The sequence below is a fragment of the Heteronotia binoei genome, chromosome 9 (assembly GCF_032191835.1).
Source record: "Heteronotia binoei isolate CCM8104 ecotype False Entrance Well chromosome 9, APGP_CSIRO_Hbin_v1, whole genome shotgun sequence".
Taxonomy (NCBI): Eukaryota; Metazoa; Chordata; class Lepidosauria; order Squamata; family Gekkonidae; genus Heteronotia; species Heteronotia binoei.
In genome coordinates this window covers 8,398,712-8,417,376 of record NC_083231.1, presented here as the reverse complement: position 1 = coordinate 8,417,376, position 18,665 = coordinate 8,398,712, and the positions used below count along the sequence as shown (strand labels likewise).

The following is an 18,665-nucleotide window of genomic DNA, read 5'->3' as shown; positions in this document are numbered from 1 at the left end:
GAACGTATATCTCAGGATCATTTAAAACATCTAACACTGCTTGGCAGGCAAGTTCCTAAAAGCAGCTAACCTACTAACTTTTTACTACAGTGTTTACTGACTAATATTTATGTGAACTTAATAGTCCCTTTCATTAAAGAAAAAAAAAAACCAGATTCCAGCCAGTGAAAAATGTAAAGTTTTTTAAAAAACCTATCTGTTCTGGGATTACAAATACTTTGATTTCTTTTCTTTTTTTTACCATTATGCAATTATACACAGGGGAGCAGATTAAAAAATGGAAATTCATTGAATAGGAACTTTCCTTGCTGTCCCCCCCCCCCCCCCATTTTAACTGATGAAAGACTTACTTGTCTTTTTGCTTGTACTGAAAAGTATTTATTTATTTTTATTAAATTTGTATCCCTCTCTCCTCGAGCCTGATTTAGAGTGGGTAATTACACAGTGGGCTCTTCTGCATTTTTGTTTTCCTCATTTATGTGTACCTATTCATTTTTTTTCTTTTTGGTTTTTGTGTGTGCATATTTTGCTGTCTCTAGTGTTTGATTTAATAATAATAATAATAAATTTTATTTGTATCCCGCCCTCCCCGCCTAGGCGGCTCAGGGCGGCTAACAACATTTCATACATCCACATAGATAGATAAAACTTTAAATTTAACAATTAAAAATTAAACATATAAAAACCAGTCAATAGAATTAAAATACATAATTTAAGTTAAGTTAAATGTATCTGGCAGCAATAAAAGTATTCTGGCGCTGGTTCTGCCAGTTTAAATATTTCCATAATAATATTATAGATGGCGGTTCCTTTATTCCTAGCAACTCAGCAGTCAATATCAATGTAAGCTTGTCTGAAAAGGACGGTCTTGCAGGCCCTGCGGAACTGGTCAAGGTTCCGCAGGGCCCGCACTTCCTTTGGAAGATGGTTCCACAGTGCTGGGGCCGCAGCTGAAAAGGCCCGTGCTCTGGTGTTTTGGAGCTTGACCTCTCTTGGCCCGGGGGTGGTCAATTTATTTTTTCCCATTGACCTCAGTGCCCTCTGGGGTTCATATGGGGAGAGACGGTCCCTTAGGTAGGCTGGTCCTCGGCCATATAGGGCTTTAAAGGTAATGACCAACACTTTGTACTGGACTCAGTAGGTAATTGGCAGCCAGTGCAGTCCGCGCAGCCCCGGCCGTATGTGCTCCCGTTTCGAGAGCCCCAGTAGTAGCCTGGCCGACGTGTTCTGCACCAGCTGCAGCTTCCGGGTCCGGCACAGAGGTAGCCCCAAGTAGAGGGCATTACAGTAGTCCAATCTTGAGGTGACCGTTGCATGGATCACTGTTGCGAGGTCGCGACGCTCCAGGAAGGGGGCCAACTGCCTTGCCCGCTTCAGGTGGAAGAATGCTGACTTGGCAGTGGCTGCTATCTGGGCCTCCATTGATAATGAAGGTTCCAGTAAAACACCCAAGCTCTTTACCTGGTGCGCTGATTTCAATGGTGCGCCTTCGAAGGTTGGGAGAGCTATTTCCCCTCCTAGGGCGCCGCGACCCACACAAAGGACCTCTGTCTTCGCTGGGTTCAGCTTCAGCCCACTCAGTCTGAGCCACGTCGCTACAGCCTGCAAGGTTGTTATTTAATGGCTGTTTGTCAGACAAAAACCTGCAGTTTGAATTTGTGGAAAGATAGGCAAGGGCATGCAGTGGTGTAATATCAAATTAACCATTAGAGGGAGCAAAACAAGTGTGGAAAAGGCCCCCCCCCCTCGAAGTAGCGGGGACACACAAGCAGAGAAAATGAGAAAGAGGAAGGGCCCTAAATCTTTAGAGGATTTTGCAGGTGAACATCCACATCTTTCCTCTTCCTTCCATTTCAGCTAGTGTTTGCTAGAACACGTGTTTAACCCGAGCCCTGACGGCATATGTAAAGTGCCTCTGAGAGTAATTATGATGATTTTTCCAAGATGTTTTCTGTTGGGGTGGATGTAGACAAGTGCAAAAATTTGATTCAAGTTCCCGCCATACCCTTTTCTTAAGACGTGTCCTCAGGGCACGAAAAGGTGGAAGAAGGAACTCCTTTCAGAGGAAAAGAGTGTATTTTCAAAACAGGTAATTGAATCCAAGTAATTTAACGTGTTGCATTTGGATCTTTGCAAAAAAGGATAAGAGTAGCAGAGCTCTTTGAGTTTCGTAACTAATGAGCATTTAGTAGGCAGTGAACTGATCAGGTTTTTTCCTTGGGAAATGCAGGTCACCACCCAGTTGCCAGAGGCCATTTGTGATGAGTGGGAACAATATTAATGATACCCTGTTCGACTGTTTCTTTAGCTGTGCTAATTAGAACTTTTTCCTTGAGTGAACGAATTCTCATATCAGCCAAAATCAGTTGTGTTACTCTTTGTTCTTATCTCAGTTTTTATTTATTTATTTATTTATTTATTTATTTATTTATTACTTTATATTTATATCCCGCCCTCTCCGCAAGCGGACTCAGGGCGGCTTACAATATCATAAAAACAATCAATTCCATAAAAACATATAAAACCATAATACATTTATAGGTTAAAAACTATTACGCTAGAGTTTTTAATAGAATCCTAGAGTGGAAGGGGCCATACAGACCATCTCGTCCAACCCCCTGCTCCATGCAGGATCAGCCTAAAGCGTCTCCGACAAATAATCATCCAGTCGCGTTTTGAAGGCTGCCAATGAAGGGGAGCTCCCCACCTTCCTAGGCAGCTGGTGCCACCGCTGAACTACTCGGACTGTAAAAAAAAATTTCTTAATACAAATCTGGTACCTTTCTGCTTGTAATTTGAGCCCATTGCTTTGGGTCCTATCCTCGGCTGCCAAGTGGAACAGCTCCTGGCCCTCCTCTAAATGACAGCCTTTCAAATATTTCAAGAGAGCAGTCATGTCCTCCTTCAATCTCCTCTTCTCCAGACAGAACATTCCCAAGGCCCCCAGCCTTTCCTCATAGAGTTCTTTTTCCAGGCCCTTGATCATCCTCGCAGCTCTCTTCTGCACTTGCTCAATTTTGTCCACACACCGCTATACAGACTTTTCATTGCTTTTTTCAGTGTCTTAATGGCAATCCACTTTGAACATAAGAGAAGCCATGTTGGATCAGGCCAGTGGCCCATCCAATACAACACCCTGTGTCACACAGTGGCCAAAACCCAGGTGCCACCAGGAGGTCCATCAGTGGGCCAGAACACTAGAAGCCCTCCCACTATTCTCCCCCCTAGCACCAAGAATATAGGGCATCACTGACCCAGACATAAGAACATAAGAGAAGTCATGTTGGATCAGACCAATGGCCCATCCAGTCCAACACTCTGTGTTACACAGTGGCCATCAGGAGGTCCATCAGTGGGACCAGGACACTAGAATCCCACCCATTGTTGCCTCCCCCCCAAAGCACCAAGAATACAGAGCATCACTGCCCCAGACAGAGAATTCCATCAATACACTGTGGCTAATAGCCACTGATGGACCTCTGCTCCATATGTCTACCCAATCCCCACTTGAAGCTGTCTATGCTTGTACCTGTCACCACCTCCTGTGGCAGTGAATTCCATGAGTTAATCACCCTTTGAGTGTAGAAGAACTTCCTTTTATCCATTAACCCAACTGCTCAGCAATTTCATTGAGAGTCCATAAGTTCTTGTATTTGTGAGAAAGGAAGAAAAGTACTACTTTCTCTACCTTCTCTGCCCCATGCGTAATCTTGTAAACCTCTATCATGTCCCTCCTCAGTTGATGTTTCTTCAAGTTAAAGAGCCCCAAGCCCCTTTCTTCATTGGGAAATTGTTCCAACCCTTCAATCATTCTAGTTGCCCTTTTCTGCACTTTTCCCAATGCTACAATATTTTTTTTGAGGTGCGGTGGCCAAAATTGTACACAGTACTCCAAATGAGGCTGCACCATCGATTTATACAGGGGCATTATAATACTGGCTGATTTGTTTTCAGTTCCCTTCCTAATTATTTCCAGCATAGCATTGGACTTTTTTATTGCAGTCACACACACACACCTTTTTTGAGCAAGATGGCGGTGCTGTAAATTAAATGTATTTGTTGATAAGCTCAATTCACTTTGATTTATTGTGGGTTCTGTTCATGAACTATTTGGTCCTTTTTCTTGTAATCACTCTAGGAACCTTCCTTGCACCTTTTAGATTGCTGGCATTGGTGCAGGAGGAAAAGAAAGATCTGGCTACAAGTTTCTTTCTCTGCTTATTCATCAGATGGACAGTGCTCATACTGTCTGCAGATTCTGAATGGGCGCAGAATAGTGCCTTTATCTTTCAGCTCTGCTTAGAATATTTTGAGAACTTGGTTAATGCAGGACATATGTAAATAGCACTCAGGTTTGAGTGCTGATAAATTGTCGTACTAGGCAGTGTGGCGTGATCAAGGAAGTGTAATGAATCCATAGAATCATAAAAGTTGGGAGGAGCCATACAGGTAATATAGTCCCACCGCCTGCTCAATGGAAGATCAGCCTAAACCATTCCTGACAAGTTGATCCAGCCACTGCAGTGCGGGGTAGCTTGCCATCTCCCTAGGCAGTTGATTTCACTGCTGAGCTACTCTTTATGTAAAATAATTCCCCCCTCAACAACCAGTTGGTACCTTTCCAACCATAATTTAAACCCACTATTGCAAGCTCCCTGCTATCCTCTAAGTCAGTGGTCCCCAACCTTTTTGGCACTGGGGACCAGTTTTGCGGAAGACAAGTTTTCCATGGACCAGGGGTGGGGGGTGGCGATGATTTCAGGATGATACAATCGTGCACTTTATTTTGGTGTAATGGTTAAGTCTGCGGACTCTTATCTGGGAGAACGGGGTTCAATATTGATGCGTGGGGCACTGAAGCTGGAAGGGGCTTTGTAGGTCATTTGATTCCCCACTCCTCCACTTGCAGCTGCTGTAATGGCCTTTGGTCAGCCGCAGCTCTCATAGAAGTTGTCCTTGAAAGGGCAGTTGCTGTGAGAGCTCTCTCAGCCCTACCCACCTCACAGGGTGTCTGTTGTTGGGGAGGAAGATACAGGAGATTGTGAGCCACTCTGAGATTCAAAGTGGAGGGCAGGATATAAATCCAGTGTCTCATTATTATTATTACTACATTATAATATATAATGAAATGTATACAACTCACGGACTGGTTGCTAACAGGCCACAGACCGGTACCCGTCCATGGCCTGGGGGTTGGGGACCCCTGCTCTAAGAGAGCAGTCATGTCCCTCTCTAAATCTCCTCTTCTCCAGACTGAACATTCCCAAGTCCCACAGCCTTTCCTCCTAGGGCTTGGTTTCCGGGCCCCTGATCCTCCTTGTTGCTCCCTGCTGCACCTGCTCTGTTTTGTCCACACTTGGTTTTTTTTATTATTTTAATATTTATTTTCAACATATATGAAAATACATCAGCGAAGAAAAGAGAGAAAAGAAAAAATAAATAATAGAAGAAAATATCAGACTATTTTTTACATCTACTTTCCACGCTGCACAATTTAAATTATTACATACAGAGGCTAAATGTGGCTAAATACCAATATCCTTTCATAAGTCATACAGAAAAAAGAAAAAAAAATTAATACAATTACAAACAAAAATATGGACCTCTAAATTGAAATCATTTTTTTTCTAACCAAATATAAAATTTTTCCCATTTCTTCGTAGCTTCATTTTTCGACATCCCATTTACTAAATTTGTTAGAATATCCATTTCGGCAATCTGTAATATTTTCTGGACTAATTCATCTTGTTGTGGGCGACAGTTTTGTCTCCAATACTTGGCAAAAAGAATTCTAGCCGCAGTCAGAATATAAACTACAATGTACTCGTCTTCTGAGGGAACTTCATTTCTTACTAAAGAAAGTAACATTGTCTCCGCTTTAAGCTGTATATTTGTCTTAATTATTTCTGATACCATTCTATGCACTTCTACCCAATATTTCTTAGTTATTCTACAGGACCACCACAAGTGGTAAAACAAACCATGCATAATTCCACACTTCCAGCATTTCGGAGAAATCAAAGGGTTAATTTTGTTCAGTTGGAACGGGGTAATATACCACCTGTGGAAAAGCTTAAAAAAATTCTCTCTAAAATTAACAGGTTTTACAATCTTATAATTGTTTTTCCAAAAAACCCCCCACTGCTCTAGAGTTATGTTTTTCTTCAGATTTTTAGCCCATTTTACCATAGACTCTTTAACCACTTCATCCTCAAGTTTCATTTGCATCATATACTTATAGACTTTCTTAATTACTTTATCTTGACCTGTAATTAATAATCTGTCAAAATCAAAATTCACCTTAGTGAAGCCGAGCAGCTTATCTTTATTATACTTGGTTATTATTTGCGTCATTACCCACCAGTCTAAACGGATCCCCAATGCCTCCAGCTCCTCTTTCTTTCTTAATTTATTATTTTCGTCAAGCAGATCTGAATATCTACACACCTTAGCCTTATTCCGTAATTGGGGTTGAATTGAGGCTTCTTCTGGTGAGACCCATCTGGGCGTTATTCTATCATATATTTTCCTTTTGAGTTTCAACCAGACCTCATATAGAGCTTTCCTAATCAAGTGATTTTTAAAGTATTTTTGACTCTTTTGTACCAGAGATTAGCATGCCAACCCGCTTGCAAATCAAAACCCTCTAACGCTAAGATACGATTATCTTCCAATGTAACCCAATCCTTTAACCAAAGAGTTGAACATGTTATGTGGTAAACCTCAAAATCGGGAAAACCTAAACCTCCATTTTCCCTTACATCAGTCAGGATTTTCCACCTAACCCTAGGCTTCTTACCCTGCCAGATGAAGGTTCTAATCTGTTGATTCAATTTATTGAAAAAGATTTTTTTCACTGCAAAATTAACCATTTGCAGTAAGAATAAAACTTTAGGAAGGATATTCATTTTGACTAAGGCGGCCCTTCCCATGAAAGATAAGCCCAAGTTACTCCATTTTTTTAGGGCTAAATCAGTATCTTTTAACAAACGAATATAGTTATCTTCATATATTGAACTGCATTTATTTGTGATGGTTATTCCAAGGTATTTTATCTTTTTTTCTGTTTTGAACCCCTGTTTTGAATATTGGGTCCACACTTGTTTTGAAGGGAGGGCTCCAGAGCCACACACAGTGGGGCAGATGTGGCCTGATCAATTTAATCTGGTTTCACTGTGGAAAAATGCCGGGCACATACCTGTGCTGAAGCTGCTGGGGGTTTGGGGTGTGTGTGTGTGAACTGGAGGATGCCTCAAGCAGCCCCATACCTAGGGGCCACTGGGGGAGGGAGGTCACAGGGGGAAGGGGCCATGGGGTTGAGATAAAGAAGCTGGAGAGGCCAGAGGCCTCCTCTCTGCCTCTGCACGATTTAAAACGTGGAGGGGCATCCTGGAGCGGTCACTGCCCATCCCACACCCTTTAAAGGGGTCGCCAATCAGCTGATTGGTGGGCCCTTTCAATCAGGCGGGAAGCCAGTGGCTGCTCCTGCTGCCCCTCCAGTATCGTTTAGAGCAGGGGTCCCCAACCCCTGGGCCGTGGACCAGTACCGGTCCGTGGCCTGTTAGCAACCGGGTCGTGAGCTGAATAATTATTTTATTATATATTACAATGTAGACATAAGAAGAACAACATTGGATTTATATCCTGCCCTCCACTCCGAGTCTCAGAGCAGCTCACAATCTCCTTTCCCTTCCTCCCCCACAACAGACACTCTGTGAGGTAGGTGGGACTGAGAGAGCTCTCCCAGAAGCTGCTCTTTCAAGGACAGGTCTGCAAGAGTTATGACTGACCCAAGGCCATTCCAGCAGCTGCAAGTGGAGGAGTGGGGAATCAAACCCAGTTCTCTAAGATAAGAGGCTGTGTATTTAACCACCACACCAAACTAATATAAATAAAGTGCACAATTGTATCATCCTGAAACCACCCCCCCCCCCACTTCCTGGTCTGTGGAAAAATTGTCTTCCACTGGTCCCTGGTGCCAAAAAGATTGAGGACCACTGGTTTAGAGCCCACTGATTGGTAGCCCCTTTAAATGGTGTGGGTCAGGTAGCGGCTGGTGCTGGGCACACGCCCTCCCCCCATGCAATTTAAATCATGGAGGAGGGAGAGGGACAGCATTGGAATGGGGGATGAGGTCCCCCAAACTCTCAGGGGGCCAGACCCCTGGTCAGCTACAGCCCTGATCTGAAGAAGAAGAATTGCAGTTTTATACCCCGCCCTTCTCTCTGAAAGAGCCCTGTGGTGCAGAGTGGTAAAGCTGTAGCACTGCGGTCCTAAGCTCTGCACAACCTGAGTTTGATCCCTGGTGGAAACTGGGTTCAGGTAGCCGGCTCCAGGTTGACTCAGCCTTCCATCCTTCCGAGTTTGGTAAAATGAGGAGCCAGCTTGCTGGGGGTAAAGTGTAGGCAATGGCAAACCACCCTGTAAAAAGTCTGCTGTGAAAACGTTGTGAAAGCAACGTCATCCCAGTCAAAAACGACTGGTGCTTGCACAGGGGACTACCTTTACCTTTTACTTCTCTCTGAATCCAAGACTCAGAGCAGCTTACAATCTCCTTTATCTTCTCCCCCCACAACAGACACCCTGTGAGGTGTGGGGGGGGGACTGAGAGAGCTTTCCCAGAAGCTGCCCTTCAAAGGACAACTCCTGCAAGAGCTATGGCTGACCCAAGGCAGCTGCAAGTGGAGGAGTGGGGAATCTAACCCGTTTCTCCCAGATAAGAGTCTGCACACTTGAACCACCACACCAAACTGGCTCTGAGTCGTAAAATGATGTCTCCCCAGTGGGCACCCTACATCATGCCTGTGACTCGCCTTAGGCTGAGAGTGCGTAATTAGCCCGAGGTCACTCATGGGATCCAACCTGAAGTGTGTGTTTTAACTAAATTTAGCTCTGATGGGCACACGGTTAGGGAGTACTGAAGTAGCCAGCTTATTTTTAGTGGCAGCTTGACAGAATATTAACTGTCAGGATCCATCCTCATTTGTGTCCTTGTTGCGCTACTTCACTCCTCTTTAGTTTGGTCCATTAATGATTTGGCATATATTAACCGTTCGTTTGCTAATTTGCTTTTCCTGGAATTGCAAACACTCTTCCTTATAACAGGGATCGAGCCTGTGTTATTGTTCTGGTATTTCTCTCCCTTGAATGAGGGACTGTGCCAGAGGATAGAGAAGCCAGGCTTAAAGTTTGCTAAAAGAAACTGACCAATGAAATTAACAGGATGTTTCGTTATTTCGATGGGTGCCTTTCTGCAAGGGCGCCTGCTTGCTAGTTTGCAGAACAAAATGCCCAGATGGAGAAGGAAAAGAACTAAGTCAGTGGCTATTGAAGATATTGGATTTATATCCCGCCCTCCACTCCAAAGAGTCTCAGAGCGGCTCACAATCTCCTTTCCCTTCCTCCCCCACAACAGACACCCTGTGAGGTGGGTGGGGCTGGAGAGGGCTCTCACAGCAGCTGCCCTTTCAAGGACAACCTCTGCCAGAGCTATGGCTGACCCAAGGCCATGCCAGCAGGTGCAAGAGGAGGAGTGGGGAATCAAACTCGGTTCTCCCAGATAAGAGTCCGCACACTTAACCACTACACCAAACTGTCTCTCCAGTTTGGTGTAGTGGTTAAGTGGCTATCTCCTGGCTATCTGTGTTGTAAGCAACCTTGACCTCCAGAAACAAAAAAAGACAGTCAATATATGTTTTAAATAAGTTAACAGGCAATTTAAGAGTTTTTGGAGACATTGCTTAAAAGCTTTCGTGAAGTGATTGAACAACAGTGACTGTATCACGTCATACGTGGTGCCCTGCACTTTCTGCTAGCATGGGTATCAGTAGGAGACAACAGCATGATGTTTTGCTGTTTTGCATGTGCCCTTAAAGCTGGGGCTTCAGGGACTGCACTGGCTGCCAATAATATACCGAGTTCGGTACAAGGTGCTGGTTCTTACCTTTAAAGCCCTATATGGCCTAGGACCTGCCTACCTTAGGGGCCGTCTCTCCCCATATGTTCCCCAGAGAGTACTGAGATCGGGTTCTCAAAATCTCCTTACAATCCCCGGGCCAAAGGAGGCCCGTTTGAAGTCAACTAGGGACAGGGCTTTTTCGATCACAGCCCCTTGCTGGTGGAACCAGCTGCCGGAAGAGGTGAGGGCCCTGCGGAATCTTGGGCAGTTCCGCAGGGCCTGTAAGACAGTCCTCTTCCGGTTGGCATACAACTGACCGGCGTCTGAATATTTTAAGGAAGACTGGGGGATAGCACACTGATGAATTGCATTTATTTTATTGTGTAAATTATTAATGTATTTTAATTCTTAATTTTATTGTTAGAATTTTTATGTCGTGAGCCACCCTGAGCCCGCTTCGGTGGGGTAGGGTGGGATATAAATAGAATGAAATAAATAAATAATATCAAAGATTTCAGGTTTTCATGGCTGGCATCATCATTAGGGTTTGTAGAATCTTTCGGGCTCAAGTGCCGTGTTCTACTGGAGAAAGTTTTTCTTCCAGACGTTTCGTTCTCAGCTGCAGAGAACATCCTCAGTGGCGTTGCAGCCGGAGCAGGCGTTCTGACCTTCTTGGCTGCACAGCAATGCATAGCAGCCAAGAAGGTCAGAACGCCTGCTCCGGCTGCAACGCCACTGACGTTCTCCGCAGCTGAGAACGAAACGTCTGGAAGAAAAACTTTCTCCAGGAGAACACAGCACTTGAGCCCGAAAGATTCTACAAACCCTAAATAAATAATAAAGAAATACTGTAAAAAAAAAATTAAAAATTGACATCTCATCCTTGCGTTTAACTATACCTGATCTACCTGATCTGAGGTCTACCTGGAGGGCTTCCAACTGGGCTGGTGTCGGGGGCCAGTTTGTTGCCCAGAAGAGCGTCCAACAGTGACCAGAGATACTTCTTTTCTCCACTCCAAACCAAATATGTCTGTATTGATGCACAAGAAAATGCTTTCTTCAATACAAGGTGCTGGGGGCAAAACAAGGAGATCACCCCAAAGATCCCTGCAGTGCTGGTTGCAGGTGAAGCTCTGGAGGACATCTTGCCAGAGGGCAACTGATCCTGCGCTGTAAGCCAAACAGCCAGTCAGCAGTGCACAACGGGCAATGAGGAATTTGGAGCTATGAAAATAGGGGATTGTCAAGCACCGGTAGATAGAAAGTGTATTTCCATAAATTTAAGGGAGGGACAGTGGCTCAGTGGTAGAGCACCTGCTTGGTAAGCAGAAGGTCCCAGGTTCAATCCCTGGCATCTCCAACTAGAAAGGGTCCAGGCAAATAGGTGTGAAAACCTCAGCTTGAGACCCTGGAGAGCCACTGCCAGTCTGCGTAGACAATACTGACTTTGATGGACTGAGGGACTGATTCAGTATAAGGCAGCTTCGTATGTTCGTATGTAAAAGCCATGAAAAGGGTAGGGGGGTAGGGGCGGTGCCTGCTTTGTTTTTTGAGGGGCAACTGATATTTTGGGATAATTGAAACATTTGCAGTATGTACTATCCCATCAAACCAAAACTGCTTTAAAACCATAAAACATGTATTTTATAACTTGGCACATAGAATTGCAATATTTGACAGATTTATGGAATTTAGAAGTTATAAATGTCTATGTTTTGTGCAAGGAAAATTGTATGTATATACCTAATACTTGAGAGAAAGCAGAAAGTTGATGTACCTTACGCTATCTTACCATCAGGGCTTTTTTTGAGCAGCAATGCCGTTCCGGCTGGCTTGGCATCGGGGGCGTGGCCTAATATGCAAATGAGTTCCTGCTGGGCTTTCCCTACAAAGTCCTGCTTACCATACATACCTTAATTCTTGCTCTGTGGTTTGAGAGTTCTCCATTAAACTTTCGGTTTCCTTCTGAGGCTTTGGCGGGGTTTCTGCCTCACCTCTCCTGATCTTTTATTCTCCCTCCTGCAAAGTAGGGCAGTTAAGCGACTTGTGGCCCCGTCTGTGGGCATATGTGTCCCCATGGTTTGAGGGAGAGGATAAAAGGTCAACATGTAAGGTCAGAAGGACGACAAAAGGCCCTGCTTGCTCCCCTCATGAAGGTTAGCGGGGCTTTTTTTGTAGCAAACCCCCAGCAGCAACTCGTTTGCATATTAGGCCACACCCCTGACACCAAGCCAGCCAGAACTGCATTCCTGTGTGTTCCTGCTTAAAAAAAAACCCAAACCCTGAAGGTTAGTTATCATTCTAGGTGCAGAAATGCGTCGAGTTTAAGAGTTTCATATGTCTATAGCATGCCCACCATGTCTTTAAAGAAAAAGAAGATGATAATATTGGATTTATATCCCACCCTATACTCTGAATCTCAGAGTCTCAGAGCAGTCACAATCTGTACCTCCCCCCACAACAGACACCCTGTGAAATAGGTGGGGGATGAGAAAGCTCTTACAGCAGCTGCCCTTTCAAGGGCAACTCCTACGAGAGCCGGGCTGACCCAAGACCATTCCAGCAGCTGCGATTGGAGGAGTGGGGAATCAAACCCGGTTCTCCCAGATAAGAGTCCGCTCACTTAACCACTACACTGAACTGGCCATTTGATTTATTCAAAAAGAGAGAATAATTCATAGGGGTATTTAACGGTACTCCTTCAAATTTCCCGTTTTTTTATTAATAAATGGAGGGAAAGACCCCAGAAAAAAGGGGGAGAAACATCCCCCCCCATTTGGGTGGGCTGAGGCTAAATCCTGCGAAGACAGAGGTCCTTTGCTTGGGTCGCCAGGGACCGGGGGGGGGGGAATCCCCCTGCCAGCTTTTGACGGTGCGCCGCTGATGGCGACGGACAGGGTCAAGAGCCTGGGGGTACTATTGGAGCCTTCCTTAAAGATGGAGGCTCAGATAGCAGCCTCTGCCAAGTCCGCGTTTTTTCACCTTAGGTGGGCAAGGCAGTTGGCTCCCTTCCTGGACCGCGACGACCTAGCAACAGTGATCCATGCTACGGTCACCTCGAGGTTGGACTACTGCAATGCCCTCTACATGGGGCTGCCCTTGTGTCGAACTCGGAAGTTGCAGCTGGTGCAGAACGCTGCGGCCCGGCTGTTATTGGGCCTCCCAAGGTGCGAGCACATTCAGCCGGGTCTTCGGGCTCTGCACTGGCTCCCAATAATATACCGAGTTTGGTACAAGGTGCTGGTTATTACCTTTAAAGCCCTATATGGCCTGGGACCTGCCTACCTGAAGGACCGTCTCTCCCCACATGATCTCCAGAGAGTACTGAGGTCTGGAACTCAAAATCTTCTCGCTATCCCTGGGCCAAAAGAAGCCCGCCTAAAATCAACTAGGGACAGGGCCTTCTCTGTTATGGCCCCTACATGGTGGAATCAGCTGCCGGAGGAGGTGAGGGCCCTGTGGGACCTTATTCAGTTCCGCAGGGCCTGTAAGACAACCCTCTTCCGGCTAGCTTACACCTAGACTACATCTAACTGATACGGGAAATGATAGGTAGCTTACCATGTAGCTCTGTTATGCATATTGCTGTACTGTTCAATGTTTTTAGGTTTTAATTTCTTGAATGTTTTAAATCTTTATATTTTAAATGTTAGCTTAAATTATGTTCAATTATTTGTTGTGAGCTGCCCTGAGCCACTTGTGGGAAGGGCAGGATACAAATAAATAAATAATTTTTTCTGTTCTTTCCCCAGGCCTTCACATTTCTGTAAGCCCCTGGTAAACTATATGGTATGCAGCTGCCTTGCATATAGATATCCTAAAGCCACTGTAAACGTGATGCTCCAGGTAGAGTGGTGGGGTTGAAAGAGGTAGAGTTGGTGTGGAAATCAAGTGAGCTGCACCCACCCACCCACTTCCTCTCTGCTGATTCTCCAGTGGTGCAAACCACCACCTGTGCAAGATAAGAGGCCATTGCCTGGGGCTTCAGTTCAGGAAGGAGCTACAGAACGTACAGTTCCAGTCTGTACGTGATTACCCTTCTGAGAACCACACCAATTATTTAAAATGGACCATAATCCTGCAGTTTTTTATCTGATCCCATTTATTTGAGAGATACTGAGAGCTCTGGTGGATGTATGCGAATGTAGCCTCAGAGGCGCACGGTTAATGGAGACTCAGGAAGCTCGTGATAGATCCATTACTTGGAGCCAAAGGGCAGGGCAACTACTTGCGCCCATCTAATGAGGCTTTGGGCTTTGTTTCTCAAACAGCTCCATACTTTCCAAAGGTTTTGAAACTTGATGCATGATTTACTAAAAGGTATTTAGGTAATTGGAGTATACTTAAAAATCTTTTTCCCCATGACAAAAATCTCACCCCTCTCTCTTTCCGTTTAAACATGGCCTCCTGTATAAGGGCCTTTCTGCCTGGTTTTTAAAGATTGTCTATGCTCCTGACTTCCTCTTTTGTTTTTCTTAATAGCTCAGTTTACAGAGGCCGGAGATTAAGTTAGAAACCCTGAAGGAAGACATTAAGGGATTTCTGAAGACTTCAGGTTCGTACTCTTTCCTTCCTTACATTTTTCAGATAGTCATTCTGCATGATGAGTGCTGGGGCTTCATCTGCCTATTGAAAGCATGCTTCACTCTAGCCAGGGGTCGTTTTGTAGAAAAAGAGGTGCTGGAGCTCATTAGCCCAGCTCATTTGCATATGCTGCACATCACCGGAAGGTGGACTAAATTATGTCAGCTCATCATCCACCTTCAAATGCTTCTTGAATTAGAATTGTCATCAGAAAACCTTACTCTCATCATTGGAGAGTCAGTTTGGTGTAGCGGTTAAGTGTGCAGACTCTTATCTGGGAGAATGGGGTTTGATTCCCCACTCCTCCACTTGCAGCTGCTGGAATGGCCTTGGGTCAGCCATAGCTCTGGCAGAGGTTGTCCTTGAAAGGGCAGCTGCTGTGAGAGCCCTCTCAGCCCCGCCCACCTCACAGGGTGTCTGTTGTGGGGGAGGAAGGAAAAGGAGATTGTGAGCTGCTCTGAGACTCTTCGGAGTGGAGGGCGGGATATAAATCCAATATCTTCATATACCTCACAGGGTGCCTGTTGTTGGGGAGGAAGGGAAAAGAGATTGTGAGCCGCTCTGAGACTCTTTGGAGTGGAGGGTGGGATATAAATCCAATATCTTCATCTACCTCACAGGGTGTCTGTTGTGGGGGAGGAAGGGAAAGGAGATTGTGAGCCGCTCTGAGACTCTTTGGAGTGGAGGGTGGGATATAAATCCAATATCTTCATCTACCTCACAGGGTGTCTGTTGTGGGGGAGGAAGGGAAAGGAGATTGCGAGCCGCTCTGAGACTCTTTGGAGTGGAGGGCGGGATATAAATCCAATATCTTCATCTACCTCACAGGGTGTCTGTTGTGGGGGGAGGAAGGGAAAGGAGATTGTGAGCCGCTCTGAGACTCTTCGGAGTGGAGGACGGGATATAAATCCAATATCTTCATCTACCTCACGGGGTGTCTGTTGTGGGGGAGGAAGGGAAAGGAGATTGTGAGCCGCTCTGAGACTCTTCGGAGTGGAGGGCGGGATATAAATCCAATATCTTCATCTACTCACAGGGTGTCTGTTGTGGGGGAGGAAGGGAAAGGAGATTGTGTTCCCTCTCAGCTGTGGAGTCTTGTGAGCAAAATTTCTACTGGCTTTAAAGTTGTGAGCAGAAATCAGTTTGCTTTGGAGCCATTTTTCCTGAGCTGAGACAAAAATGTGTGAGCCAGAGGCTGAAATACTGTGAGCTAGCTCACGCTAACTCAGCTTTGCAATAGTCCAGTATAGATTTAGCTAAGGCATGTATCTCTGTCACTAGATTTGATTGGCTCAGAAATGGCTTCTAAGCTGCAGAGTTTTGTGAGTTTTGTGAGCAAAAATTCTACTGGACTTTAAAGAAGAAGAAGATATTGGATTTATATCCCGCCCTCCATTCCGAAGACTCACAGAGTGGCTCACAATCTCCTTTCCCTTCCTCCCCCACAACAGGCACCCTGTGAGTAGATGAAGATATTGGATTTATATCCCGCCCTCCACTCCGAAGAGTCTCAGAGCGGCTCACAATCTCCTTTCCTTTCCTCCCCAACAACAGACACCCTGTGAGGTGGGTGGGGCTGGGGAGGGCTCTCACAGCAGCTGCCCTTTCAAGGACAGCCTCTGCCAGAGCTATGGCTGACCCAAGGCCATTCCAGCAGGTGCAGGTGGAGGAGTGGGGAATCAAACCCCGTTCTCCCAGATAAGAGTTCGCACACTTAACCACCACACCAAACTGGCTCTCTAGCTGTGAGCTACTGGCATTAAAGTTGTGAGGAGAAAATAGTTTGCTTTGGGGGCATTTTTCCTGAGCTAAGACAAAAATGTGTGAACCAGAGGCTAAAATACTGTGAGCTAGCTCACACTAACTCAGCTTAGAGGGAACACTGCTTGTGAGCAATGTTCCCTCTAAGCTTGTCTTGTGAGCAAAATTTTTACTTTGTGAGCTACTGGCATTAAAGTTGGGAGCTGCTGGTATTAAAGTTATGGCGTTAAAGTCAATCTTCCTGGGGGTTAAAAATCTGTGAGCTACTCACGCTAACTCAGCTTGGAGGGAACATTGCTTGTGAGGTAGGTGGGGCTGAGGGAGTTCTGGAAGAGCTGTGACTGACCCAAGGTCACCCAGCCAGCTTCATGTGGAGGAGTGGGAAAATCAAACCCAGTTCTCCAGATTAGAGTCTGCCGCTCTTAACCACTGCGCTGCACTGGCTGTCAATGAGCACTAGGCCTTCAAGAACTATTGTGCAGGGCTCTGGTCCACGGTGACAGGTATCCAGCCACACGCTTCTCTCAACAGAATGGCATTTCTGTTTACTAAAGAGGGAGCAGTGATTTCTGCGGGTTCCCAGCTTCCCCTGTATAACCCCATTCTCCCCGCCCCACCCCCAGTCTGTTCCCTAGGAGCAAAATCTGTGTCGTGTGTGGGAGGGGATGTTCAGTGGGCTGCTGAAGGAGGGTCAAGTGGAAAAGTCCTTCTCCATAAAGACCACAGCTGATTAGATTAGAGAGACAGTGTGGTGTAGTGGTTAAGTGTGTGGACTCTTATTTGGGAGAAACGGGTTTGATTCCCCACTCCTCCACTTGCACCTGCTGGAATGGCCTTGGGTCAGCCATAGCTCTTGCAGAGCTGTCCTTGAAAGGGCAGCTGCTGTGAGAGCTCTCTCAGCCCCACCCACCTCATAGGGTGTCTGTTGTGGGGGGAGAAGATACAGGAGATTGTAAGCCGCTCTGAGTCTCTTGATTCAGAGAGAGGGGTGGAGTATAAATCTGCAGTCTTCTTCTTCTCCACTCCTCCACTTGTACCTGCTGGCATGGCCTTGGGTCAGCCTTAGCTCTGGCAGAAGTTGTCCTTGAAAGGGCAGCTGCTGTGAGAGCTCTCTCAGCCCCACCCACCTCACAGGGTGTCTGTTGTGGGGGAGGAAGATATAGGAGATTGTAAGCCGCTCTGAGTCTCCGATTCAGAGAGAAGGGCGGGATATAAATCTGCAGTCATTTTCTTCTGCCATTGCATTTGGCCTCTCTGCAGAGCTTGGGTCACCTTTGGCCGCTTGCTGAGTGACCGTTCCTGAAAGTTATTATTATTTATTTATTATTTATTACATTTGATTTATATCCCGCCCTCTCCGCAAGCGGACTCAGGGCGGCTCACAGTATCTACACAATTAAACCAGTACAATATATAAAACCATAATTTAACATTTTCAGCTTAAAAAACATATTACAATTAAAATTATTACAAACCATTTTAAAGTGCTGAATCCCTACATTATAGCGGCATTAGAATTCCAAACAGTGATCACCGGCGTTCTGTGCCATCTTGCTCCTCGCCTTGGTCTCCTCTGAAAAATGGCTGCTACTCAGAGCAATTTTTACATCAGCAAGGCAGGGAATGCCCAGCAGTTGTTTCCCAAAACTGGTGGGGAGAAAAACTGAGTTTTGGAAATCTAGTGCACAAGAACACTTCCTGGGCAATCTAGTGGTGTTGTGATGGATGGGGAGGCAGGGGCTGTGTTGTGGACGCCTAGGTGCCTTTTGTGAATTCAAACTGGCATTCACTGGACGCCGACTTTCCCAGCAAGGCCTTCATAAGCTATCTTGCATAGGAAGAACAATAATGATGATTGGATTTATATCCCACCCTATACTCGGAATCTCAGCTTCTCAGAGCAGTCACAATCTCCTTTACCTCCCCCCCCCCCCACAAACAGATACTCTGTGAGGTAGGTGGGGCTGAGAGAACTCTTATAGCAGCTCCCCTTTCATGGACAACTCCTGCGAGAGCTATAGCTGACCCAAGGCCATTCCAGCAGGTGCAAGTGGAGGAGTGGGGAATCAAACCTGGTTCTCCCAGATAAGAGTCCGCACACTTAACCACTACACCAAACTGGTTCTCTGCTGCTGTGCCATGAAATCTCTGCTGTAACTAGGACTCTGGGCCCTGGCATTTTCACTTGAAGAATATTCACATGGGCGTAAGTGCCATAGTTTCCAGGGCCTGTTCTTGGTGCATGCAGAATGCGCCTGCGCATGTTGTGGCTTGGGGCTGCTTGTCTCCCGTCCACAAAACACTGCTGTGGAGAAGTGTAACACTGAGCAGTTTGGAGTCAAGTAGATTGTGTCTCTGGCATGCTTTTAGGAGTGGATTCCACTCACTTCAGATTGTGCTTATTTCCAAAGGTTTGTATTCC

General features: G+C 45.7%; 1 protein-coding gene across 2 annotated transcripts in view; it reads left to right on the top strand.

Annotated features, from left to right (window-relative positions):
* The window catches only part of TBC1D19 (TBC1 domain family member 19), a 152,411-nt gene that overhangs the window by 16,042 nt on the left and 117,704 nt on the right, over positions 1–18,665 (top strand). For both annotated transcript variants that reach the window (XM_060246200.1, XM_060246199.1), the window contains exon 2: positions 14,381–14,453. In XM_060246200.1, the coding sequence (XP_060102183.1) occupies positions 14,381–14,453 (73 nt within the window). The remainder of the gene's footprint in view (positions 1–14,380; positions 14,454–18,665) is intronic.